Source organism: Psilocybe cubensis, chromosome 4 (assembly GCF_017499595.1).
Source record: "Psilocybe cubensis strain MGC-MH-2018 chromosome 4, whole genome shotgun sequence".
NCBI classification, from domain to species: domain Eukaryota; kingdom Fungi; phylum Basidiomycota; class Agaricomycetes; order Agaricales; family Agrocybaceae; genus Psilocybe; species Psilocybe cubensis.
Window position 1 is genome coordinate 1,329,388 of NC_063002.1, and position 25,808 is coordinate 1,355,195.

The 25,808-nt window shown below is 46.2% G+C and overlaps 11 protein-coding genes across 11 annotated transcripts; 6 read left to right on the top strand and 5 right to left on the bottom strand.

Annotated features, from left to right (window-relative positions):
* Positions 1 to 700: 700 nt before the first annotated feature.
* JR316_0004540 (Acyl-CoA-binding protein-like protein 3) lies at positions 701 to 2,344 on the top strand (the record flags this gene model as incomplete). The annotated part of the gene is made up of 6 exons (XM_047890304.1): positions 701 to 816; positions 870 to 883; positions 940 to 1,003; positions 1,053 to 1,125; positions 1,178 to 1,271; positions 1,329 to 2,344. 6 exons carry the CDS (start codon positions 701 to 703, stop codon positions 2,342 to 2,344), a joined length of 1,377 nt encoding a protein of 458 aa, XP_047750065.1.
* Positions 2,345 to 2,550: 206 nt separating this feature from the next.
* On the bottom strand, positions 2,551 to 4,352 carry JR316_0004541 (formate dehydrogenase (NAD+); the record flags this gene model as incomplete). Its single annotated transcript, XM_047890305.1, has 13 exons — positions 2,551 to 2,589; positions 2,651 to 2,739; positions 2,792 to 2,867; positions 2,917 to 2,926; positions 2,993 to 3,093; positions 3,145 to 3,395; positions 3,459 to 3,606; positions 3,661 to 3,740; positions 3,792 to 3,845; positions 3,898 to 3,967; positions 4,020 to 4,061; positions 4,115 to 4,161; positions 4,217 to 4,352. The coding sequence occupies 13 exons, from the start codon at positions 4,350 to 4,352 to the stop codon at positions 2,551 to 2,553; spliced, it is 1,143 nt and encodes a 380-aa protein (XP_047750066.1).
* Positions 4,353 to 4,797: 445 nt separating this feature from the next.
* Positions 4,798 to 5,432, top strand: JR316_0004542 (uncharacterized protein; the record flags this gene model as incomplete). Its single annotated transcript, XM_047890306.1, has 3 exons — positions 4,798 to 4,827; positions 4,880 to 5,288; positions 5,341 to 5,432. The coding sequence occupies 3 exons, from the start codon at positions 4,798 to 4,800 to the stop codon at positions 5,430 to 5,432; spliced, it is 531 nt and encodes a 176-aa protein (XP_047750067.1).
* Positions 5,433 to 5,715: 283 nt separating this feature from the next.
* On the top strand, positions 5,716 to 9,476 carry JR316_0004543 (uncharacterized protein; the record flags this gene model as incomplete). Its single annotated transcript, XM_047890307.1, has 4 exons — positions 5,716 to 8,132; positions 8,194 to 8,638; positions 8,693 to 8,980; positions 9,033 to 9,476. 4 exons carry the CDS (start codon positions 5,716 to 5,718, stop codon positions 9,474 to 9,476), a joined length of 3,594 nt encoding a protein of 1,197 aa, XP_047750068.1.
* A 620-nt stretch (positions 9,477 to 10,096) lies between these two features.
* Positions 10,097 to 11,406, bottom strand: JR316_0004544 (uncharacterized protein; the record flags this gene model as incomplete). Its single annotated transcript, XM_047890308.1, has 2 exons — positions 10,097 to 10,158; positions 10,203 to 11,406. 2 exons carry the CDS (start codon positions 11,404 to 11,406, stop codon positions 10,097 to 10,099), a joined length of 1,266 nt encoding a protein of 421 aa, XP_047750069.1.
* A 631-nt stretch (positions 11,407 to 12,037) lies between these two features.
* JR316_0004545 (uncharacterized protein) lies at positions 12,038 to 14,920 on the bottom strand (the record flags this gene model as incomplete). Its single annotated transcript, XM_047890309.1, has 11 exons — positions 12,038 to 12,586; positions 12,642 to 12,670; positions 12,725 to 12,800; positions 12,857 to 12,916; positions 12,980 to 13,024; positions 13,081 to 13,259; positions 13,354 to 13,788; positions 13,876 to 14,194; positions 14,272 to 14,393; positions 14,675 to 14,834; positions 14,867 to 14,920. The coding sequence occupies 11 exons, from the start codon at positions 14,918 to 14,920 to the stop codon at positions 12,038 to 12,040; spliced, it is 2,028 nt and encodes a 675-aa protein (XP_047750070.1).
* Positions 14,921 to 15,434: 514 nt separating this feature from the next.
* Positions 15,435 to 15,850, bottom strand: JR316_0004546 (uncharacterized protein; the record flags this gene model as incomplete). Its single annotated transcript, XM_047890310.1, has 3 exons — positions 15,435 to 15,545; positions 15,604 to 15,744; positions 15,794 to 15,850. 3 exons carry the CDS (start codon positions 15,848 to 15,850, stop codon positions 15,435 to 15,437), a joined length of 309 nt encoding a protein of 102 aa, XP_047750071.1.
* Positions 15,851 to 16,252: 402 nt separating this feature from the next.
* JR316_0004547 (Polyadenylate-binding protein 2) lies at positions 16,253 to 17,532 on the top strand (the record flags this gene model as incomplete). The annotated part of the gene is made up of 6 exons (XM_047890311.1): positions 16,253 to 16,504; positions 16,552 to 16,713; positions 16,765 to 17,010; positions 17,064 to 17,112; positions 17,164 to 17,236; positions 17,505 to 17,532. 6 exons carry the CDS (start codon positions 16,253 to 16,255, stop codon positions 17,530 to 17,532), a joined length of 810 nt encoding a protein of 269 aa, XP_047750072.1.
* A 291-nt stretch (positions 17,533 to 17,823) lies between these two features.
* On the top strand, positions 17,824 to 21,097 carry JR316_0004548 (ATP-dependent RNA helicase eIF4A; the record flags this gene model as incomplete). Its single annotated transcript, XM_047890312.1, has 8 exons — positions 17,824 to 19,098; positions 19,157 to 19,275; positions 19,327 to 20,461; positions 20,523 to 20,682; positions 20,739 to 20,772; positions 20,825 to 20,935; positions 20,997 to 21,006; positions 21,062 to 21,097. 8 exons carry the CDS (start codon positions 17,824 to 17,826, stop codon positions 21,095 to 21,097), a joined length of 2,880 nt encoding a protein of 959 aa, XP_047750073.1.
* Positions 21,098 to 21,317: 220 nt separating this feature from the next.
* JR316_0004549 (Elongator complex protein 2) lies at positions 21,318 to 24,474 on the bottom strand (the record flags this gene model as incomplete). Its single annotated transcript, XM_047890313.1, has 15 exons — positions 21,318 to 21,459; positions 21,516 to 21,611; positions 21,667 to 21,773; positions 21,826 to 21,929; positions 21,985 to 22,222; positions 22,274 to 22,377; positions 22,453 to 22,516; positions 22,568 to 22,802; positions 22,858 to 23,298; positions 23,350 to 23,657; positions 23,710 to 23,774; positions 23,828 to 23,911; positions 23,964 to 24,096; positions 24,154 to 24,300; positions 24,349 to 24,474. 15 exons carry the CDS (start codon positions 24,472 to 24,474, stop codon positions 21,318 to 21,320), a joined length of 2,394 nt encoding a protein of 797 aa, XP_047750074.1.
* Positions 24,475 to 24,689: 215 nt separating this feature from the next.
* On the top strand, positions 24,690 to 25,208 carry JR316_0004550 (Holo-[acyl-carrier-protein] synthase; the record flags this gene model as incomplete). The annotated part of the gene is made up of 3 exons (XM_047890314.1): positions 24,690 to 24,865; positions 24,913 to 25,124; positions 25,174 to 25,208. 3 exons carry the CDS (start codon positions 24,690 to 24,692, stop codon positions 25,206 to 25,208), a joined length of 423 nt encoding a protein of 140 aa, XP_047750075.1.
* Between the last annotated feature and the right edge of the window lie 600 nt (positions 25,209 to 25,808).

Consider the following 25,808-nt stretch of genomic DNA (forward strand, 5'->3'; position numbering starts at 1 on the left):
GCTGCAGCAGTGATTGAGGTGCAGAAGAAGATAAATAAGAGCCACGAGCGTTGGGCTAGGTGATATTAATATGAAACTCGTGAATGAGGTAGACTCAAGGACAGTATACATGAATCACCAAGTCCAAAAATAGCTCGAAGATGTACTCCGAGCAGAACTGATATCGCGGTCGGAGAGACTCCATAACCAGATGGTTTTGAACCGTTGCATGTGGGGTTTCGAACAGTAAATTTCCGTAATGCGATAGTCCTCGATCAACCTCGATCCAGATATATGCACTCCGATTTCGCAGAAGACTGCCAGCGCTATGCCTGTGTCGAAGTCGTTCGCGTGATATCGTACTGCGACATACCGCCGCATTATCGTGTGTCACACAGTTTCTGCGACTCCGAATTGACAGGCCATACCAGTTCCTAGCCGGGATGTTGCACTCAAAAATAGGGAGTATGTGCGAGGTATAGATGCCTCGCTTTGAAGATGAATGTAGTGGTAAGAGAAAAGTCAACGCTGCCCCTGACCCGGTTCCGGTTCCGTAAACGGCACGGGTTTTCACGTGCGTCCAAGTCAAGGTGCAACTCCGCGACAAGCAGCGACGAGCACAATTGACGCAAGTCACTTTTCATTTCATACATCCTGTTTTCTTGCCCAGTCCTGTCGTCGAAAGGATCTACATACCACTGTCTAATCAACCTTCTAACCCATGGCTTCCCGAGAACTGATTGACGCTCAGTTCGATCGTGCAGTCGAGATTGTGCAAAGCTTGCCCAAAACAGGGCCTATACAAACTGACTATGAAGAGAAATTGACCATGTACAGGTAAGGAGTTTGTCAATATACTAAACATATTTACTCATGGAAAAATCATATAGCCTCTTCAAACAAGGTAGTTTCTATTCATTGGCGTGTACGACCTCCAATGTCTAACAAATATGCAAACAGCAACTGCGGGCAACGTTAAATCTCCCCGTCCTGGCATTTGGGATATGCTTGGAAGGGCTAAATGGTGGCTTTTCTATAGCTAATGACTTCGAACATTACTGATGCTATAGTAGGGATGCTTGGGCTAAACACAAAGATTTGGATTCCTATGAAGCAAAGTGGTTATATGTCGATGCTTTGCTTAAGGTAGCTATATATATATCAGGTTGGGCGCTCATTAATTATTCGTTATTCTCAGGTCCTGCGCAAGTACTCAGACAAGACTGTTGCAATGAATCTCGTGGAGGAATTGGAATCTTATGGCGGAGATCCATCACATATTATCATGAGTCGTAAGTTTGGGGAGACATACCTGTAATAATAATAGCTAACTTCAAGTGTGAACATAGGTACCCTTTCTCAATCTGATCGTTCAGACTCATCTGGTTCAACAGTATCTGATGGAGATGCACCGATACCCAGAGGTGCCCCTATCACGGGTGATAGACAGAATATTCCTCGACACGAGGAAGAAACGGATTCAAATTCCGAAGAGGATTCAGAAGATGAAGCGCGCGACCTTCCAACTCTGAATACCGGAAGAATGTCTGTCGAAAACCGCCCACAATCATCTCTCTCTTCTCACCGCTATCGCACCCCGCTCGCAGGATCCCTAGCAATGTCTCCCCCTCCTCCGGTTCATCAACGAGTCCCTTCCCAGCAACCTCTGCCTGGCTTTGAGACTCCTTCCGCGTTTGCAGACACCACTGTCTCTCCACAATATCCTCCTTCTAATCAGTACCCTGGCCACTTTTCAGAGACCTCAAGAATACAAGCCGTCTCACCCCCCAATCAATACCCTGCTCAGCCAAGCTATAACTTCCAGTCCCAATCTCACCCATCACAATACGTACCTTTACGTCCACCGTCAGGCATGGCGTTAGAGCGGGCGGTGGAAAATGTTCAAGTACAACTAGCTGCCCTTTCCGAGAGGCTGGAGACGTTGGAATCTCGCTCTCTGCTATTATCCCGATCGAATGTATCCATAAGTTCTCGTGGAAATGGAGGTGGATCTCCCTCGTGGGGAGGTGAGAGAAGGACGTCCAACGACCGCAACGTGCCTATATGGGACATCGATGATCTTGGGATGTGGTCCATGGTCCTAAATCCCTTATCCCGCGGACTGGATCGCTTGCGAGAACTGTCTGTCTTCTTTGCAAGCAATCAAAACCGGACACCTTCTATGATAATTATTCGCCGGCTATGCCTCGACGTTTCTTTCTTGCTATGTGTTGTTAGTATTATTGGCGCCCTGTGGAGAAAGAGCGGTGTGAGGAGGAGAGAGGTCAGAGCCGCACTTATTGTTCTTTGGAGGGCAATTGTTGGTTCAAAGCAGCAGCGATTGCTTGTGGATCAAGGTGTTTAGTGTGATATACCCTTTCGCTTGTATTCTAATCCAGATATCCTTAATATTCAACGTACCCGCCAAACCAGCGAATGACCTTTGATTCAGTGAATCGTTTTTATGTAGGTAGACACAGTTTTATTCTCTGTTCAATGCGCCATTTCCATTGGCTTCGACATTTAATTGATTTACACTTGGTAGGGCATACACACAAGGTGCCCAGTCCATTAAGCCATATCGACAACACAACGGATGCAGTTTCCTTGCTGCATTCAATAGTGATCAATACCTCTGGGTTACTGTTTCAACAATAAGAAACCTGCTTACGTGCATATCATGGAATCCATCGTTAATTTCCGCAAGGTTTCTGTGGTGGGTTACATATTCGTCGATCTTGATTGTGCCCTTGAGGTAGTCTAGATATTTCTTGGTAAAACAAGTATAATAATATAACAACCAATCAATTACCGTCAACAAGGCCTGGAATTTCGGTTCTCCCCTTGACACCTCCGAAAGCTGTTCCGCGCCAGGTGCGTCCAGTTACCTGCAAAACATCAGCATAGTATACATTGACTTGTTGAAGCTATACTCACCAATTGGAATCTGGACATTTTAAATTGAGTGAAGGTCAGTTTCCATTGATTACTGTTCATCATAAAGATCGCCTACGGTCTGGTAGAAATTTCTTGACCAGCAGCAGCGACACCAATGATTGTAGAAACACCCCAGCCTTTGTGGCACGCTTCCAGAGCGGCGCGCATAACGTGAACCTAATAGACAGTATCAATATTTGATCTACCCATGATAACAACCAACTGTACATTTCCAGTGCAATCAAAAGTAAAGTCGAGGCCACCATCAGTAATTTCGACGAGATGATCTTGAATCTTTTGATCCTGTTTTAACGCAGTGGTGGGGTTAATGAAATCTGTAGCGCCGAATTTCTTAGCCCAGGACTCTTTTCCTGGGTTGGTGTCAATTGCAATGATGCGACTGGCGCCCACGAGAGCCGCAGTGTTGATGACACCCAGTCCGATTGCGCCACATCCGAAAACAGCCACAGAAGAACCCTCTGTACGTCATTCGTACACTTATTTATAGAGGTCGAGTAGGACCTATAACTTTGAAAACTCACTGATTCCGGCCTGTTTGACAACAGCACCCCAGGCGGTAGTAATACCGCATCCGAGCAGGCAAACCTTCTCCAGCGGTGCTTCCTTGTTGACTGCCACAACGGAAACATCGGCCACAACAGTGTATTGGGAAAAAGTGGAGGTCCCCATCTAATTTAATAATATCAATTTCTCACTCAGGTTGGACAAGAAGTGGGATATTACGAAGTGGTGAATTGGCTGCCCGTTGATAGAGAATCGGCTAGAGTTATCAGGCATCAAACCCTTTCCTTGTGTAGCTCGCACTAATGAAACAAGTTGGTTAGATCGAGTGATGTTTTCGAGACTTAACGCACCTTTTCCACAGAGGTTGGTTTTTCCACTCTTGCAAAATTTGCATTCTCTGCACTCTGTATCATTCAAGTTTAATATATAATCGAAAAAGTAATCGAACCCCCTTACCAGCTGTGTACAAAGGAATGACATGGTCTCCCACTGCAACATTGGTGACACCTTCACCAACAGATTCGACCTAATCACACAGGGTCAAATCGGACTCATCAGAGGAAAAAGACGTCATTTACGATGCCTCCACCTTCGTGACCCAATATCACAGGAAAGAGACCCTATCACATTGCGTGCATCAGAAAAAGATAATAAGATTAGGAGCACAAACAACCTCAGGGTCTTTGCCGCTTCGAGTGTACTCATCGGTGTGACAAATGCCTGTGAAATGGATTTGGTTCAAGCCCCACACAGTATTCATTGGGTTCAGACGCACCGGTGTACAGAATGTGAATTCTAACTTCATTTGCCCTAGGGGGAGCAACTTCAACTTCCTCGATCTTCAAGGGCTCTCCAGCTCCCCAGCAAACAGCGGCCTTGCACTTGATGGTTTTTCCTGCAGTGTCAGACATTTGAGATGATGGTGGTAACAAAGAAAGATGAGGTATGGAGCTATGTAGTTGAGAAATATATGTTTGTAATACACACGCGAGCACGTAAAATGTTTATATTTGCAATTCCTGTGGGATCAAAGAGGACTGGAGAAGAGAAGAAGACCGTAGGATGCTCGTCATATGCCCATGCGTGTGTTGACTTCTTTCGTCTCATTCATCTACCATTTTCCCATTGGTGGGTGAGCTGCTAAACAATTCGCCACTTTTCTCGCACACATACTCGCGGAGCTGACTGATGCTAATACCCTTCGCAATGAATGCGATTTGATAAAGAAAGAGGCGGGGTTCTATGGTTAGAACCCTACCGATAAGATAAGCCGTAAAACAGCCGTGATCAATGACAGTGTCGTTGTCACTGACGGAACCAGCATCGCCGCTGCTGTAGTCTTGAAGGGGATCCAACATGTCTTTCACTAATTGTTACTACAAACGTGTAAGTGACCCCAGATTGCAGTTCTGTATGCAAGAACTCAAAACCAGTAAAGACGGCAGGGACACCCAAAGCCTGCTATGCCTGTTATAAGCCAACAACCACTGTGCTGGCCACGATAAACACCGTGGATTTTCTGTACACATGTCCGATCCACTTAACTGACTCTGGATTCGCGACGTTAATATCCGATGGAGAGGAAAAACATACTATATCTGCAGATGAAATTGCAAAGGTAAAGGCCGAGTGGGAGGAGAAGCAGAAGAAGAAACTTGAAAAGGAGAAAGAGAAGGAAAAAGAAAAGGACAATAAAGATAAATCGGAGGCAGACAAGAAAGACAAGGAGACAAAGAAAGAGCCATCCAAGTCCCCACCGATGCCTGGATCTCTGAGCGCGACACCGTCCCCATCTACACCGAAAGGTACACACGAGCGATATGCACTTCACCGCGATTTCTTTGCCAGTGAGTATCTGCATTGGCGGGCGATGGCATTCCCAGCTGACAAGATGTACAGTGCGTCAAGCTGAACACCGAAAGCGACGACAAGCGACGCAGGCGAAAGAGTTGGCGCCACGGCTTCCTGGGGCACCCAAGGGAGATATTTGAGGGAGAGGTGACGCGCTGGCGGAGTTCCAACTTTGGGTTGAAGTAAGCAAATTTTGGTCAAGGCATGCTCGAGTTGCACCGTCACTCGTTCGTTCTGCTTCAATTCTTTTCTCTTTTCTTTCTTTATCACCACCACCACCGCTGTCTGTATTCTCTGCCTGCCAAATATCCCCAGCTTTCTAAGCCAGTCTTGTACGAACCGTATTTCTGTTCCAATTCACTTTGACGCCTGACAATCGCGCAAGGACTGCTCTTTTGAATTGTTTCGAGCTTCTCTTTTGCTATGAATAAGAATCCGTTTCTTCCGGCGCCCTCTTTTACCCCTCAGCAGCCTCCGTTGCCTCCTGGTCCTCCCCCACCTCAGCCGACTCAAGCAGATTATTCCGCCTGGTGGGGAGGCGGCGCTGCACACCAACCGCACATACAACAGCCTCCAACTGTGGGTCCATATAATCCTAACCCACAATGGGCCCCGCCGCAGGCTCCCAGACCTCCTGCCGAACAGAGTGCATTGTATGCTAACTATGGATATGGACCTCAAAACAACCAATGGCAAAGGCAACAGCAGCAGCAACAACAACAACAACAACAGCAACAGCAATATCATCAACCGCCACCAGTAATGCACCAGCCTCCACCTCCGCCAGCTCAGCCAGGCTACAATCCTTATCAGCCTACCGCAGGATATCCTCAACCATATGTCCCACAGCCAGGCCCACCTCCACAGCCCATGGTGCAAACTGCATATCCTCATCCTCCGTCACAACCCCAGCAGATGTATGCTCCTCCTATGGCTGCTCCCCAGCCGCCTCAGCATCAACAGCATCAGCAACCAACTCAGCCGCGCAATCATCATGCTTCGCCGCAACATCTGCCTCCCGCAAAACGTCAAAGGTTTGACGGTCCAAATCCTAATAACAGACAACATCAAGGCCAACAGCACCATCAACAACCTCCACAACCCCAATTTCAGCCTCCTCCCGCTCCCCCTCAGCATCCAAGTGGTTTTGCAGGACCCAACCGTGGTTCTATTCCATCTGGACCTGGAGGGAGGAATGGCGGTCCACCAAATGGCCCTGGAGGTAGAGGAGGAAGTAACGCGGGAGGGCGAGGAGGTCGCAGCAACCAGCCATCAGGGAACAGAGGCGGTGGGATGGCTGGTGGTAGAGGACGCGGAGGAAGCTTCGTTGGTGGTCCTTCTGGGCGTGGTGGAGCAGGAGGTGGTCAACCTAATGGGCCGCTGAGAGGCCATGGTTCTCGAGGCAATTTTGGAGGAGGCAACAAAGACTTTCATAATCGACGTGGCGGTGGAGCGGGTGGTTCTTTCAACAATGGGCCCGGGGGTGGTGGAAATTACTCTCATCAAGGCTCTTTCCGAGGTCGCAACCAAGGTCCTACGGGTCCTAGTAGAGGAAACAGGAATGACGCAGGTTCTAGTAACGCGTTTGCTTCAAGGGAAGCTACTGCGACATCCAGTTTTGGCGGTAAGAAAGATGAAAATAGACGAACACTCACAGACTTTAAGATTGTTGGTCTGGCTATTTCTGATTTGGGTTGGACTTGGGGTTCAGTTCCGTCTGCTGCTGCAAAGGTCGAGGAGGTTGACCATCCTACGGATGTTGCTGGAGCGTCTGATATAGGGGTCAAGAGTGAAGTCGTGGAGTCTGATATTGCATTGGCTACTGTTAAAGATGAAAGTCAGCCAGAGAGCAAAACGGGGATTGTTCAGGCTTCTCGGAATGATGATATGGTGGACAGCAAACCGTTACAAGAGTCTTCTCGGATGCGTGTCTCGTCAGACACAAATGCAGGCGGCAGTCAACCCCCTCCATCTCGGATTCGCATCTATTTTCATACTCCTGTGACTGCTGATGACTCTCGCCCTATACCACACAACTCTTCCTATGGGGATGCTCCTTCTGATTCAAGGAAAGGAAAACGCAAAAAGTTGGAAGATGACGATGGAGATTTGGAAGAGCGTCGTGCCCCTCCGCCGCCGCCGCAGATGGCAAGTTCGGTCAATGATGATCGTGCTAGTGCTGCTCCGAGCGTGGCTGAGACAGCCAGTGAAGCTGATTGGCTGATGGCAGCAATTGTTGAAGGAGAGGAAGAGGACGCCGATGCAGCTGGCAACCATGATCATGTGGAGGGCGATGAGGATGACGTTCAGCTGCATGTCAACCAAATTGCTAAAGATGATGACCATGGCGAACATGCGCATCATGCTGAAGCAGGTGATGCTCAGGATGAGGATGAAGCATTCCTTGGTGGTAAGCAAACATTCACTGTTCGTGATGCTGCTTTGGGTGTGGAAGTTCCTCCTCTCTCTGATATGACAAGAGGAGGCATATCGCCTCGCGCGCACACTGCTGACTTGTTTGCTTTCATTCAAGGAGCTTCGCATGATGGTGGTGATGATGTCAATATGACAAGGCCCGCTGAAGGCGATGCTATGGTATCCTCCATGGCAGCTGGGGAGGCGGGCGGCGAGGTCGCTACCGAACCCGCAGGAGTTGCAATGGACACTTCCTCATTGGTTGGAAATGAACCTTCTGCTGGTGAAACCACCCTCCTACCCGCTGTTGCAGGGGAGCAACCGAGTTATTCCGAGGGTGTCCTTTCTGTGGATGAGCATTCTGCATCCCAATCTGCTGCTTTTGATTCTTCCTCTCATAATGATGCTCATGCCTCAGATTCTGTGTCCGTATTTTATCGTGTTCTTTATCTTCCTTGTCTTCCTCACAATCTTTGTCTTTCACAGTGCTGACCCTACTGCTGACCATGATGAATATTCCGAAATGCAGGTTTACCCAGGATCATCTCAACCTTACCCCCCAAAGCCAAAATCATTGCAGGCGGCTTCAGCCGAACAGACTCTACTTGATGTGGAATCGCATGAGGCTACTCAAATCGACGACAGCCAGATGACGCAAATCATCGGTACGCCACCTCCTCAGTCAGAGCATCTTCCTGAACCTCCTGCTTCGCCATACGAAGAAACCCCTGCCACTGTTACCAAAACTGACGCCAAGATCGGCAAGACACCATCTGCCAACAGACTGTCTATATCATACGCCCGCGGTATTCGGCGCCTTGTGGTGGATGCTGAAGTTGTGGAAAGTTTGAAGCTCTTCCGGCAAGAGGGCCGTATCGAGGTGTCATTAAAACTTAGTAAGGAGAAAGACGATACTCTCAAGGGTGTTTTGGTATGGCTAAAATATATACTTGCTTTTTGAAATGCCATACTGATATTTTTGTAGGTTGAAGGTCTTTCTGATGTCACTAAATCCTACCTTGTGCTCCCAGCACCCTCTGATCCCTCCGTTGAGCCTGACCCCACCGTTCCTCCCTTTGGAAATGTTGAAACACCAGCCACGCTACAGCTAGTTGTATACCTTGATACTGCTCGGCCTTTGTCTGAGCCAAAATGGGCCAAATCTGGTGATATTCAAGATTGGTTGAAGAGCATGTTTGGTCGCATGTTCTGGGTCGCTGGAGAGGCTGCCGAAGGATGGGAAAAGAAGATCCATGTCGTTGATCCCGACCCGGTATGCTGTTTTATTTTGTTCCGCTGTTCCCTTTTATTGACATTTGCTGAAGCCTCCGACCATCTGGACTGTTCTCGATGGCTGGGCTACCAACTCTCCTGTTGGTGCTCTGAATGAGCGACAGCGCTTCTTGAAGACGCATATGACAGAGTCTGATAATATTTTGGAAATTCTGTTGCGTCTTGTTCGTGGAGAAAGAGCCACAGCATTCTCTCAGTCCACTCCGACTATATCTGCTCCAAGTGTTTCTGGTCCATTGTTATCTGCGTTGACTCATGGATCTGCTCATGGTGCTCAGCAAACCCATGTGTCACTGGCTGTCCTGGCGATGTTCCGACTATGCGTGGATTATGCGCAAAAGGCGTTGGGAGACAAAGGCAAAACGGACGTTGAAGAGCATATGGGAGAAATCATTAGATGTCTTCCTTCGCACCTCGTCTATAAAAGTCTGGACGGCATTTTCAAGGAATGGAGGGTCGAAAAGAAGGGCCGCTGAATGGCTTAGACAGTTTTCGAAGAAAAGGTCCTTTTTGTTTGTGTTATTCTACAAGCATGTACTAGTTTACAAGTTGAATATTTTCTTGTACATTTGCGTCATTCTTTCTAAGGTTTCTTCTTTGAGGACTATGATCTGCAACGAATCTTGTAGTATTGAAATACTATCGGAATTTCTTTACTTTCTCGCTAATAACTATTAACATGTTGGTTTCATTGCACAAGCTGTAGCAATATTAAGAATTCATAGGAGGAAGAATAAAATAAAAAAGATACACATTATGTAGGAGAAACTGTATAATAGTATATTTCCAAATGCTGAGCAAGAGTCGAAAAGGGATTAAATAACTAATTAACAATATGTGTAGCTCCCGGTAGAGGAATAAAAGAAGTCAATTAACAGTTGTGCAGCTTTAGATGTTTAACAACTATAGACAATGTAAAAGAAAACAGAATGCAATCATAGCGCAGATCTGTGTTCATGTTAACAATAGGGAGGAAGCGAGGGAGAGCAGCAAGAAGGGGATTCCATCCTCTAATCACATCTCACTGAGATTGTCAATCCGACCAGATCAAACACCCTTCTCCAAACCTTTACACTGGCAATATTAATAGTATAGCTTACTGAAATTTTAAAGCGGTTGCGATCTCAGAGCTAGTTCCAAGGAAGATCTGCATAATTGCTAGGGCTTAAGAAAAGGAGAGTTAAAAGGAAAGGAAGACGAACCAAAAGTGGCAGGTGGGGAAGTGGTGCGTCCACCGCGAAAATAGTTGTATTTGTCTGGCTTTTGGCAGGGCAAAGGCAAAGGCTTTTGCCAGACTTTGCCGGAACGCAGTCGCGATCGGGTACGTGTAGGAGGGTGGTAAACCTCGGCGCCTGAGTAAAAGGCTACAAGAAGCGGGATACGATTCCACTGATTGGTCACAAGTTCCTCATCATCGTGCAGTTGGAATAATCCGGACCTATTTAGAAAGCTTTTCTTCTCATAGATCGACGCTTCAGAGACACTAGTGGCCTTGTTGTGTACGATTCTGTTGACATGGACAAAACGTCCTCCAACCCGGTTTTTGTCGATAGAATCCTTCGCCATTACTTCGCTTAAACCGCACTCAAAATTAACCTCAAGTTCCGAGGCCTCAACCTCAACCTCAACCTCATCACGAATAATAGCCTTGGTTGCGACCCCGACTGAACCGTCCAAGGTAGAACCACAATCCGAAGCATCCTCAACGTCATGCAGGTGGTTTGATGAATCAAATACAGAATGGGTACTGATGGTGAAGGAGGATTGCTCTGAGTCCGACTCGGGTGCAACGACGACAGATTTAGAGGTTGAATATGGAATAGGATATGTTTCATGACAACTTGAGAAACGAGTGTTCTCCGTGTTGTCTGCACTTTGGTTTTCATCCATAATATCCTCTATTTCTTCTATTTCAGACTCAGTTCCGGTGAAGAAAATTTTCTCCGTGCTTGATTCGCCTGCACAAAAAGCAGAGCTGGAGTATGCACTACAGGGAACAAGAAGAGAAGGATTAGCACAAGGGCAAGCATTCGTATCTCGAATATCCAATGCCTGAATCCCAACCTCTTCTTCATCACCAACGGAATTGAGTACCTCCGAGCTATCTAAAGTATAGCCAGCATCCACAATACTCTCGAGATCCTGCTCGCAGGTAGACTCATCTGCGGGAGTAAGGTATGTTTCCTCCGAGTATGGCCGTGATTGGCGTGCAATGACAACAGGGCTGGAGGACGAACAAGATGGAATAGAAGGAACGGTGCAAGGCCAACAGGGAAGGGTCTTCTCGGTCTCGTCTATATTACGGGTATCATCAAGGCGTTCGACAAGTAAGGCAGAGGCAGGCTCTCCAGAGGATACACGGCCCGTGAAGTATCTTTTGATATAATCCAAGGAAAAGGTAGACATTTTTTTTTAAAAAAAAATGGAGCCTTAAATTCAGATCGAGTAGAGGGCTATTGAAGAATCAGTTGGTGCCAAAATATTCATCTACTTATTGAATTCAAAAAATGGACATGCAACATATATGCTTGTGGCTGACCCAGTTTGAGATGGAACCGGACAAGATCAAAAGGCACGATTGAGGCAGTCACCTGTAGAGCGGCTGAAAACCGACGTGTAGAGCATTCCGATTTTGACAGTCGAGTCTCGACCAAGGCCCGTTTGTTTTACGAGAGCGATGAATCCATAGAATCGCAACGACCGGAAGCGAGAATCAGTTAACAGCAAGGCGGATAAACCGTATTTTCGTTGGTATAAGTGTATGGCCAAGGACCAAGTTGGGGCTGTACACCATTCACATCTTTAACTATTTGTGATCAGCCTGCGCCAGATTAGGCCAGATTATTTGAGTCTATGGTCAAGCAATAATGGGGGGAAAGAAGAGGCAGCAAGAAAGCTGGTTGAAAAGCACAGCATGTGATCAGAAATGTTTTAGTTTGGCACTCAGGCACTGAATAGAGCTGCGTGCGTTCATAATTTTGTGAAGCCAATTAACCAAGTTGAGTAAAAAACGGACATTAATTTATTCATATTCATACTACCAACAACCCCAGGGAAGCTTATACACATTGTCGTCTCGTATGACTATCATCCCCACCGATGTAACTTGAACCAACTTATCTTTTCTCGGGGCCGTCATTGGCATTTGATTAATATCCCCATCTATTTCTTCCGCCGTGATAGCCAGAGCGTGTCGAGTATTCAATAATCCATCTTGACGAAGGTTAGCTTCGAGTATCAACACCCAATGACCTCCCCGTCCATCCACAGATAACTTCCACATCGGTATACCAGATTTCAATATTTGATAGTCACCTTTCTTCAGATTCCGCAAAGGAAGCCAGTTGAAGCTCTTGCAGAAAACTTTCATCGCATTGGATGCACCGGCGATAGTGAGTTCAGGTGCGTTGTTTGCTTTGCTGAAAGGAGACGGAGATGGAGGTAACGCCTTGCAAACTGTCTGCGCCGGAGTGAGAATATTGGTACTCTGAAAATCCGTAAACGGAGGGTGTTTTTCGGGTTGTGATTGCGAATCACCCTCGAGGTCCAGGGATACGAGCTGGAATTCTTCGGTTTGTAGTTCCGGCTTTTTGTCGCCAAATTGGAATATGTATATACAGATAAAAGAAAAATAAGCTTACCAGAATCTTTGGTTGGAGAGAAGCCATATCTGGGCGAAAAGTCAGTGACAAATGAAGGAGGATATATTTGAATTGATTCTAACCTTCCTCTTCATATATGTCGTAACGCTTTCTTATTCTATCAAGCAGCGTTTGAGGAGGAGGTAAGAACCTATCGTTCTTTTAGAGAATATGTGAGAAACTTGGCCAACCGTTCTGCAGATGGAGCAACTTACTTTTTCAAGGACTGATATCCAATCATGGTCATCGCTTATAGCGACCTTGGAATTCGGTCTCTGAAAGTACAAAAAACAGCATCAATTTCTCGTCAAGTATTATACCTATTGTGTAAGACATACCTCTTTTAAAAGGAATTCGTTGATGGTTTGCGATGGATGTATATTCTACTTATTCACAGCCGAGTTAGAGTTACTTCATCATCATATTCAGGACGACTTACAAGGGTAGTTGGTGGAAGGGATACAAACGCAGAATTGTGCTGGAAAGTGCTAAAATCTCTCGACATTTCCTGGTCATCCTGCATACATGTGTCTAAAGATTGTCCGCTGTTTGAACTAACACCCGCGCTCCCGGAGGAAAAGTTGGTTGTAGCACGAGAATCGTCGGTAGATTCTCTCACTACATCAGGGCCGTCATCCAGATAGAGCATTTCCCACTCTTCAGCCAATTTATTCCAGAGGTCAGCTTGCAACGTGATATTGAGAGTTCGAACAAACAAGCACTGATTTTTGTACGGCTGCTTCTTCTGCATCGGGCCCTCGTGCAAGGTTCCTCAATTTCTCAATCTCGTAAAAATCAGGCCCAGATTTGACTTCAGCCATAGTGATTCCTGAATATTCCCAGCCATAGATTCGTCCGAGACTGTTTCCCCCTACAGGCCGGAACTTGAGACGCGAGTACCTTTTTTCCGAAAGGTTCGCGAAGGCAGCCATTCCCCAAGCCGTCGTCGAGTCGTAGCCGATGACGAGACGCACATCCCCGTTCTTTGCATCTCGACCACGAATTTCGTTGGCGTATCTATACCATTTCTCTGCGTTGGCAACGGCGTACTTCCGAAATCTGAATATATTTCTTAGATCCTTTGAGTTGCAACCACAGGGCATGGTAAGGATAGCGCCTTCCGACGCAGACGACTCAAATGTCAGACCTCTGGCAATTGATGAGTACAGCTATGAACGACCGTGACTGACTTATGAAGAATCATGACCCTGTTGGAAAGTCTCGATTTGGGCACTAGTTAGATGGCTGTCCGTTTTAAATGCAGAATATCCATGAATATCTGCAAGGCTGAGAGGAGGTTGCAGGGGAAAATAATCCGTTGGCATATCTTCTGGGTTGATTGGGTTGTCTTGAGGTAGGAGAATATTGAACAAATAGTCGAATGCTCCGTAATCCGTCAGGATACCGACGTCACCTACACCAATACCTTGCTTTTGGTATTCGACGGGAAGCATACTATTGGGTTCTGGTATCCATAGAGGAGAACCACGCTGCTTGGCAGCAAGATGTCGATAGTAAATTTCCGAGCTTTTGCTGGATGGGATTTGTGTTATCTGTGTCTATATGTAAGATTTGTTAACGTATGTAATTCAAATAGTACACTGAATTACCTGTTTAATACGAGATGGACCTTTGCAAAGTTGGACGATAGACATTCAGAAAGTTTTGAATGGTACACACTATGGGTCTGCAGAGATTCACTTGAATCTATGTCCCGATATGGCACTGTTTGAAGCGGGTCCTGTGATATATCTGAATGAGCAAATTGAGAAAACTATCAAAATGAGACCACAGACTTCGTTTCCATATTCTAAGCACAACTTGGTATTGAATACGAACATCAAGATAAGAAAAAGTAACTGAGAACGAACGGTGAAAATTTATGGTAAGATTAGTATGGTGGCCTTGAGTACTGTTAAAAAAATTGCCCTCCGGATATCTGGACATTCCTGGCAGAACCGAAAAAGGATGTTTGACAGGCACTGTTTATGAGTGAGTATTTGATGAGCAATATAAATGGATTAATCTCGCACTTTGCACCAGCTGGTTCGGTCGTAAGGTGCAGACAAGAAGATCCTTGTATGACTTCGGTTTGGTTGCTTTGCCGTTGTCGATTACTGCGTTCCTGTGAGCTCGGAAAGGCACTGGCTCTGTGGTGAGGGGTCTGACGGTTATACGCAAGAGACTGTTAAGCTAAGTATGGTTAAGTGAGCTTGAAAACACACCATTCCAATACGGCTTTCTTTTGGCATTCGAATATACGAAGGTTGAGCGAGCATATTCGAAGTGAAGCAGGAAAAGTGTATAGAGGGGGAAATATAACATCGCCCCAGTCGCTTCCAATTGATAGCTGGGTAATACTCAATGACAAACAGCGGCAGTGCCCCTTGGCCGTAGTGAAGTTCAAGCAATGCAGTCAAACTTTGAAGGTGGAATAATGCTGTGATGATACTCATACCCTATACCACCTTTACATCACGTTTGGCTGTGCTTACGCTTTCCAGTGTCTCGAGTAAACGGGTTAGGCACAAACGAATGAAGAGAAACTGACATCCCCTGCTCAACGGGGCATCATTTTTGCTGAATAAGTAATTCAACACAGATATATGTTTCTACAAGGTTCTACACACCCTAAAAATTCAGGGTGAGAAGATTACATCCAAACGAAACGATGGTGCCACTTGCACTACTGTTCTTAGATGAACATTTTCAGCGGGGAACCACAAAAAGGCGGCAGGCCAACTTGGACGAAAAATGCGTCAGGCCCACTGCGTTCCTTGTAGATATGAACCTCTATTGTTCGTTGTGAATTTTAGGCATGTTAAAGCCGACCCTGTTAGCTGTGGCCTTGATCCTTTCCTGGGCTGTCAAGTCGAAGAGCGGATTGTATCTTTCTAGAAGACGCTGTTTGAAATGGAAATGATGAATAAAAGGGGATGAGAAACGAGAGAAACAGTGGAACCTTGTGTTCCCGTTGAGCCCTGATAAAGTTGATAGCATTGTCGTAGTCCTGTCGCGCACGCGGATTGCTGTCGTCGAGCTTTTCAGCGATGGAACGGAACGGAGCAACGACATGTTTGTTGACTTTTCTAGGTGCCTTGAGCTTGGAGAGGGATGAGATAGCGACAAAATCGTCGAAAGTCAGCACGTACGGACAGGCGAAGCTCTCGCAAGAGCCCGCGATAGAGAGTAACGCGGTCGCTGAGCATTATTGACTATGAGACGAGTGGTTTCCAAAAATGTCGCAGCGTAATGTTGGTGTCACGTGTGTCCCAATTATTGGGCCAATTGTAATGGGCGAACAGCCTGACAACTGAGCAAGTCTTCCTGCGGCCATCTTCTTCGTCATTGTTCTCGACAATGGTGTATAAGCTGCTTTAAAATCGGATCAGTGCCATCGTCGTCTTTCCTGGCTCGTTTATAACTTCCAAGCCGCATATAAGTTTAGCCCCTAGCTTTTGACGCGCACCGCGTCTCGGGCAAATTAAGGTCACTCACGGTTAGCCCAATTGCAAATAACTATATAAGTGCTGACTTGGTCAACTTTGCACTCCCTCGTTCTCTGCCAACTTCAGATTTATCTAATTCGTTCTTTTTGTTCATCTTCCGCGATGACACGCTTCGTCTGTCCCACATCGTCCACCGTGAGCATCATAGAGGAGAGGCCTCAACCGACCGCATCGACTAGCAAGCCGGCGCGTAATGTTTATCAGGTGTGTGTCTGTGGCATTCATGCCGTACGTTCTGCTCAGATCAGTCGCAGCGTGGCCGCTTTGTCTGCCCAGGATCTACCATTATTGAAGAGGCCCCCCAACCCCAACCAGTGGCACCGACCAGTAGAGCTGTGCCAGTCAAACCTGTGGGTATCTATATTGGTCATGTATGCTTATCTCACTTACAATTACCCCAGAAGCGCGTTATTTTCAACACTGACAAAGGCAAGGGCAAGGCACTCAAGCCCAATCAACGAGCAAACAAGAAGGAGCACATTATCGATGCCCGGAGGAAGGATCAGTTGCGACACAAACTTGCACTCGATCGCAACCCTACCAATTATGTATTTGTGGGCAATGTGGGTGCTCTCATACGTTGCCCATTACTGTGCTTACAGTCTACCGATTAGTTGGATTACAGGTTGACTGAAGCCGATCTGCGCCTTGGTTTTGCGGAATGCGGACACATAACTCGAGTAATTTTCCGCTGCAGTCAAGGACGACTTCACCCACCAACAAACAAGGATTCGAAGCGCGACTCTGCTTCCACACGCGACCGAATGTACGCCACAGTCGAATTCAGACATTTCCAGTCCGTCAAGAAGGCCCTCCAATGCAATGGAATGATTATTCCAGGGCAGCAGGCCCCTATAAAGGTGTGCACGAAGTGTATCTATTTTGCGTGTTGTTCTATTCTCATATTTTCTAGGTCTGCGCTTCTGCCGCAGATCTCCCGGAAGTAAACGAGATTGCCAACTGTAAGTGTACGGTAGCTCTTTACACTGCATATCTGAACATTTGTGGGTTAGATTACATCAGGAAGATGAAGAACGATTCAACCCCCACGCCCGCCAACCGCTGGTTCAACATGGCCTCCAAGAAGTTATTCAGTTTATTCTTCCCTTTTGCACAATTTCTGACGGCATATGTATAGGAACGTCGCGCCACAACCTACAGAAGCGTTTATCGATTTTACGAAACCTGCAAATGATAAATTTTGTATATTATCGGGTTTCTCGTTTCCAAAAAGCATTATCTGACGGAACGCACCCCTATCTTACATTTCACGAACTGTCATGTACATTTACGAGCGACTTGTGTATTTTCTAAGGTGTACGAGTATTTTATATCTTATCTGCTAAATATGTAGTTTGGAAAGCATTGAACCGCGTGATTAAGTGCAGCTGTTAAACGGAGAATGTCACATCAAACTCTGGTTGAGCAGCCGTCCTCCTGCTGCGACCATTTGATCTGTGGGCCTTGTCGTCTTCCACATACCAGGCGAGCATTCATCAGGCGACTGCTGGCTGTATGGAATTTGCCTAGTTACATACTCACGAAAGCTTGCAACGGTCATTGCTATCTCCACCCTACGCACTTACATTGCTTACTAACGAAAATGATCCCTCCAGTCAGTTTAGAAGCCCTCTAAAGCTGCTGTCATTGTGCCACCTCTTTAGTTCACAGTCATGGCGAGGAGCGCTGCTCTGAACCCTGCTTCCATGCCCTTCTTTCCCGGAGGGTATCGTGGCTCCGACGACGAACGAGGCACTGGTGCAGTCTTTGGACAACATACCGCCCCCTCTTTCCGCGAGCAAGATCGCAGTTCAGCTCTTTCTTTCCAGTCAGTCGCGCCTACCGAATTCCGCTCAGTCAGGTCTTCCCCCAGTCCTGCAGAAAGTGGGATTCAGGAACCGCGCCATCAGTCGTCCCCGGGGCCACGCGACATTCAGCGTCAGTCACCGACCATTCGACAGGCCGATGCCGGGAAACCGTATCCAGCTGTTGAGGCGCGACTCACGAGAGAAGGCAGTATGATTGGGACATTGGGCACTCTGGCGGAAAGAGAAGACACCCAATCACCAGGGCATATCGAAGAAGACCAGGCCCCTGAAAGCGGTCATAAGACACCCGGCTCATCCTTCTACACAATCCAGCAGCAACAACAACGGGCGCTGGACCCTGCGACAACTAACCCATTCGGTTTCTCTACGGGCCTAGGTTCTATCTCTGGAGTCGCGTATACGTCGTCTTCTCCGGTATCCTCTCAAGATTCAAACAGTCGGATCACAACAGCTGCAGACCTTCAGGTGCAGAATTTCGAGGCCCAACTCAAGGCGTCACCCTTGATCAGCGACATTCGAGACAGACTTATTCGATGTGAATATAACACGTCCCAGATACACCGCGATCTGATCAGCATTAGCCACAAAGTCGACATGTTAGTCGAACGCGCCCTTGCTAGCGGAGTCAACAACACCCAACCGGAATTCAAAGACCCATTTGCGAGTAACTCCGCACCTCTGACTGTCAATAAGCATCGCCCGTCTATGGGAAATATCGCACCCAATCAGGCTTCAACCTCGGATGATATGTCTTCAATTTCTCAAAGGTTGAATGTCCTGACATCCTCTGTCGGAACACTGCTAGCTCTTCAGATGCAAAATAACGCTTCTGATGGGCGAAATGGCTCTATTGTGAGCTTGAACACTCCTCAAATGGAGCTGGCACCCAATCAATCATTGCCACCCGTAAATTCGACATCGATGCTTGGTGTTGGCTTGCCAAATCGCCCTGATTTGAGGCCTGCCCCTCGCCAACCCAACCCACCCATGCGTACTTGGTCTGCTGGCAACTTAGAACTTCCTGTACGCTCGCCCGACCAAGGTCTCGGCCGTCAAGAAGTCGCTATTCGCGATAAGCGTCGATCAGTCTCGAGTTTGGCTCGACGAGACTCTTCTGGTGTAAGTATCTCTGACCTCCTATCATTTAATGTAATGTTTAATCCTGCTTCTACTACAGGTAATTGATCCACAGGGCGATAGTTGGGTCGGTGGCTCTCGCGATAATGGCCCGATGGTGTCGAAGTGGGATCAACTTTCTCTGGCTCCAGAGCTTCTCATATCTCTCGGAAAATTCGGGTAAGCAAAGTTTATCTTCTATTAAGTAGTAGTCTGATTCAAGGTAATTAGTGTTGGTCCACCCAACAAAATACAACAACGCGCACTACCCTTTCTTTTACGAGGTTCTGATATCATAGCGCAAGCACCGCCTACTCAAGAGCGAATCGCAGCTTATGTTATACCAGCGATCCAAGTAGCGGTAACCAATATGGGCACTCGTCCCCTTCGTGGACCTGTCGTTATTTTGGTTTCTACAACTGTCGACCAAGCGACCCAAGCTCAGCGCATGATTCGTGATTTAGGCGGTCCTATTGGGGTCAAATCTGCTTTAGGAGTGGGTGCCGCCTCTCCAGGGGCCGACCTCACCCAAGAACTCCGATCATTGCAGCAGAATATGCCTCACATTATTTGCGGCACCCCTCAGAAACTCCACGCTCTGTTTACATCTCCTGGTGGGCTTGTCGGATCCGAAGTCCGCTTCCTTGTCCTCGATGAAGTCGACCAGCTAATCGCTCGTAACCTCCATGAATTTGTCTTCAACATTGTAAAATTACTCCCTCCTCCTCGCTCTCGGCCATTATCCATGAATACACCCACTGTAACTACAGCACCTGCTTTACCCGCGCCAGTGTCTCAGACTACTTTTACTTCACCATTCGAACCAGGCAATCCAGTGATACCCCCATTCCCAGTCCAGGCTTCGAATTCTGGCCGAAGGTTTTCTGCTGCAGTTCCATCGCCAAATCCGTCTGAAGGCGCTTCAACAGCTGTTCCTCAACCCATTGAACGGCAAACAGCACTATTCTCCAACACGGTTCCTCAGGACGTCCTAAATCTTGCTACCGCTATACAACTGCGAGAGCCAGTTCGAGTCCTCGTTCGCCGCGATGGTAATGTCGTGAATCCTGAAACCAGCCAAGGTTCTCGTGGTCTGCGCCAATTTTACCTTTACCTGGCATTTACCGCTGGTGGAAGATCTGACCCAATGGCTTCTACAGCTGGAGGAGGACTTGGAATCATTGGATCCGGAAGAAGTGCATCAAGCGCCGAAACCACACAAGCTCGTGAATGGAAACTTGACGCACTTGCAGACATCTTTGATGACGTCGAAGTTAATCAGGCCATTGTTTATGTTGGCGGTATGACGGCCCTGGACTCTGTGGTGTACAAGCTGGCAAGTCGAGGATTGGAAGCCATTCCACTTGTGAGTCCGGTGCAGTGGTAATTCTAGTTTATTTTGTTTTGACTCACCTTCGTGCTATCAGCATGGCGACATGAATGCTCCTACGCGTGCCACGGCTTTGAACAAGTTTAGAAATTCTTCCTCTGTTATTATGCGGCAACCAAACACGAAAGTATTGGTTGTGTATGACATCCAATTGAAGAACAATGAAGTTCCGCATGTTCCTCTGGTCATCAATTATGGTTTGACCTGTCCTCTCTATCACCCTATTTTTTTAAATGTTAACTTTGCTTGGCAGATCTACCAAAAGCTGTGGAAGAATATTCCAACCGGTCAGTTTATTCATGTAGTACGTGATTCTGAAAGCTTATACATATTCATCAGGGTTTCTTCTGCAATTGCTTCTGCGTATTCTCGCGCTGGGGTCGTGGTCAATTTCGTTACAGCCACTGGCGGAGATGTTGAAATGTTACGATCTATAGAATGTTATTACAAGTATGTGCAACCAGTTGTTTTCCACCCCAAAATCTTTTACTGACCAAATTATCTGAATCAGAATCAAATGCGTAAGTGATACCACTAAGGCTTTTACTAGTTCAGGTCTAACCTTTTACTTTCCAGCCTGAAGTCCCGATGAATCTCCGTGACATTCTCTGAATTACGAGCTAACGTCTCATTGTATCATTACTATGCTTGCATTCGCTGTTTTTATGTTGTTCCTTTTTGCGAAGTTGCACTATTCATTGGTGTTCTATACCCTTACATAGCACCCACACTGCCGCTATTCCCAGATGTTTCCCTATTGTTCTCGTTTGGTGTAGTCATTTGTCCATACACACTGTATAAGAAGTTCCATTTCGTATTTTTAGTTCAATAGTTAGTTGGAGCCGTCTAATTCACCCGACCGAACTATTAAGATCCTCAATGTACCATCTTCACTACATGTTGCCAGTTCTTCAGGTGAACCTTGAGATGATGGACGCCATGCCATTCGATGAATGTGAGTAACGTGTGCTACCCTGCACAAAAATGTTACCCCAAATCTGTCAATGTTGCTTCGTGGAATGACATTTACCTTGAGCTGATAGTCTCATCGTGCACCCAATTTGCAGAACTTGTGATGCCGGAGTATATCAAAATTTCACCATTTTCTTGTCCGATTGCCATTCGTCTGAATATACAGGAATGAAATTTGCGTTGAGATATCATTTAGGTAGGTAACATACCTTTTTCCATCCCTCGCCGGAGCGATCGCTACTGCAGTACCAGGCTGGGCTAACTTGATAGTCGTTACTGCCTTCCAACTGTCGTCTGTCTGCTGCCAAATCTTTGCCTGTACATTCCTTTCAGTCGGATATATTGGATGAATGCATGCGATAACGCACTGTCTTGTCGCGAGATACAGTGACGAAAATGTCACCTTCTGCTGACCATGCGCAATCCCAGATGATGCGACCATGAGATTTATCAGCCGCGACAGGAACATAACCTTTTAATGAAGTAGTCAGATCTAGAAGCGCTAATCATCACAAATGAAATCCAACCTCCTGATTGTTGAACCTGGAAAAGTCTCCACGAACGATCTCTCGATACTGTTAAAATATGCCTGTCATCGGGGCTGAAAGCTATCCGCGTAACGGTTAGAATATGCCCGTGAAGAGGCTCGCCGACTGTTTTGTAATTCTTGGTGTCGTAAACACGAACGACTGCATGCTCAGCGCTGGTCGATTTACAGGCTGTTGCAATAAGTTCTCTTGAACTCGAAATACCCAGTGTTATAGACTAAATTTAATCTTAATGCGAATATTGATACCGGAACGTGATAAAACGTACCTCGTATCCATGTCCAAAGACTTTTTCTGTTTCAGGCCATAGTGTAATAGAAGCGAGCTCTCCCTCAAATGGCCTCCTGGAAAGATCTACGTTTCCAACCAATTCTTGAGGTCCTGTCAGTTTAAAACCGTGTCGTTATTCGTGTTCGAAGAAATTAAAATTTTGAGGAGTGAATTAACCTTCGCTGATTGCTTTGTTAGATAACCCCAAAGCCGGTACATTTGCGCCTACGGGCCGTTTGTGCTGCAATAATCGTTTAACAAGTAAATTCATACATTCAAATTTGATTCCTACCTCTTCTTCAGAAAACTGGGCAACGCCAAGTTTTTCTGTCAATTGCACAAACCCACGAGGGGCTTCAAACACTCGAACAACTTTTTCGTCTGCTATACTAGCAAATTTCAATGGATTCACAAACACCACATTTAGCAGGTCGTATCCATGAACTTGAGGTCGAGCGATTTCATGCCATGATGTCTTGTTTGCTGAATTGTGAACTGGTCCATGGATTCGTGTGGTTTGATCGAGACTAAACAATGAGGAAGTAAGGTCAATGAACTCATCGAAAGGAATAACACTATTACCCTGTTGTGATAATATATTTTCCATCCGGACTCCAGTCAAGACCTTTAATGGGCCCACTGTGGCCAGAAATCGCGCCTATTTCATTCCACTTTTCATCAGCAGGTTCAACCATCGTAGGTGAGCTACATGACCATCTCCTCCAACCTCCCGCCCAACCCCAGGCTAAAACTTCGAGACTATCCCGTGCCCAAAGACCTCCAACAAAACCACCAAGCCTTTGTCCCCCAACGTCACCAAATCGTTGACGGTTAATCCAAATAGAAGCTGATGCATCTATAGATGAATTAATGCTCGAAGGCGACCAAAGAATGACGGATGAATCCGTAGAGGTTGATAGCAGAGTGGGAATTGTGGATATATCGCGACGCCATGAGAGAGAAGTAACGCCGGCTTCATGTCCCACTAGAAGAGCATCAAAGGTGACTGAAAATTGCTGTGAACTATCATGTACGGATTAATTTGAATCTGTTGTAATATAGTGGGTGCCAAACCTTTCTGAGTCGACCTTGACGGTTAAAATGTGGTGCTTGAGCGATATTTGTCTACCTCCTTCTTCGTTCTCTCCGAGATCACCCAGAGAATCCTCAAAGGTATCCAAAAGTACATCTATTGCTTCGGATGATCGAATCTTATCCTTGGAATTTGTGGTCTTTTTCCACGGCTCTATGTTCCAAAGCCTGATAGTGGCATCTTGAGAGCCTGATGCCAATATTAATGGAGCATCTTCGGTTCCTGGACTCTTAAAAGCCAAACTTCGAATCCAATCTTCATGGCCAGCTAGCGTAGCAGATAATAGATACTATCCACGTTAATTAGATTTATATTCGATCAATATATTGAATGGGATGTACCTCATCATCCGAGCAGACCCATAACCGCACGAATGTATCGGTTCCACCGACTGCCAAGATCGACACTGTAGAGGCATAAGGTATGGTCCGGAGGAAAGTATTAAAAATATTTTCTGACCGTTTGTTTGCGGTAGATATGCCATAGATGAGATAAGAGGATATTTTCCTTTAAGTTGAATTGTCTGTGACTCGATAATATCATCTGGATGAGAATCTCAAATTGAGGATCAATAAAATCAGGAACAATGCATTACCTTTATCTACACCCTGGGTGTATTTCCATATTTTGATTGAAGAATCCGAAGACCCTGTTACGATACGGGCTCCCTGAACAGAGAGAGTAGATATCGACGCTGAATGAGCTTGATCCGTTGAAGTAAGGGTCCACTAGAATGCACCCGGTCATGATTAGCAGTTTCCTTCAGTATAATGAAAGATGTATACCTCAGAGTCCAAGGATTTTTTCCTCCAGCAATTTAACATTCCAGCTTCATTGGCAGCTATCAAAATTTCGTTCGCCAGAAATTTGACACAAGTTATTGAGCCCTTGAAGTCTGGCAGTGTTTTCATTACTCCATTATCGTCTGGACTCTGTGTAGCAGTTAGATATGTGGGCAAATAACAGTAAATGATCCTTACACTGAGATCCCAAAGTGCCACCAAGCTGGACGACCCAAAAGCGATTAACGAGGTGGACGGAGAGACATCGCCTGCCTGGTTGAACCTATTGCAAGCTGCAGCAACGTAGATCAGATCAGTTGGCATCTTAGTTGACGAAATCGGGAGCTCTTTGGGAATTTAACCACTCTGGAGACCAACGTTCAACTTATTTTTCTCAGCAATCTGTCTGTGTCTGTCTGATCAGAAATAAATTCCTTGGCATATTGATCGGATTCAACACGTCTATTTGTCAACAACCTCCGAACCAAGCTTTCACCAGCCATTGTCCATCTGACTAATAGGGAGTGTTCTTGTCCCTAATGACGATCCTTGGAATAGGTGTCGACCTTGTTCATGTTCCTCGGATAACTTCTATCTTAACTCGTAATCATGGCGATCGTTTTGCTGCAAGGATTCTCTCTAACGAAGAGTTGAGTGAATGGCAATCTCTGGGATTAGTTTCAATATCACACCGCGCTCGGTTTTTGGCAGTCAGGTAACGATTATGGTATCATGTTTTACTCCAACTAATTGTTTTTATAGATGGAGTGTAAAAGAATCGACATACAAAGCGATGTATCCTATTACTCGTCCCTCTTGGAAAGAAGTATCCTATCATGGATTATCAGCTCAGAGGCAAAAGCCGTTTGTTAGTTACCATCCTTTTCGCTCTGAAAATAAGGAGAAGATAGGATCGATACATGTCTCGGTCAGCCATGACGGGGACTATGTGTACTCTAGTGTGTGCATTGAAGGTGTGCGGTAATGATTGACCAGTTAAGATATGCTTATTTGCGTTTTCAGCACCTATGAATCTCTGTCGCCATACCTCGCCATAATCAAAATTTCATGTGACTCACTACCCCTTTAGCCAGCCCTGCGTTCACTTTGTGAATATCTTGTTTTAATTGCCCCTCCGCGCTCGACTTGGGTAGAAATTGGCTCGTGTGTGATCTTAGCACTTAGGTTCACCCATTGATTTGGCGGCTGAAGCGCTGAAGGCTTAATGCTTAATGACTTTACTTGAGGCGACTTTGAATATTTTCCAATTCTATCGCGTCTATCTGGCTATGCACCCATTATTCTGCCTGCACAAGTTTACGCTTTTATATGACATTGTTGTTGTAACCGGTCTCTGGGCGCTTATATATTCTGTCTTAAATAAATTGTCACTGAAAGCGCTGGAAGGGGCATTTATACGGGCAACGTCATTCTACACCGAGTTGGTTGGCGAACGACTTGTCGTTAACACTTCAGCGGGTCGAGGGAGGTTAATTATATTCTGGGCTGGCTGTGCTAGATGGTATCACCAAATGACGGGAGGTATTGTCGCTAAAGAGGACTTCCTTGAACATTACTGTACAGGACACCCGGCAATTCCAAACACTATTATTCAACAGGGTGTTTTATTTGGTTGAAGGCCCATATGCATGCGTGCG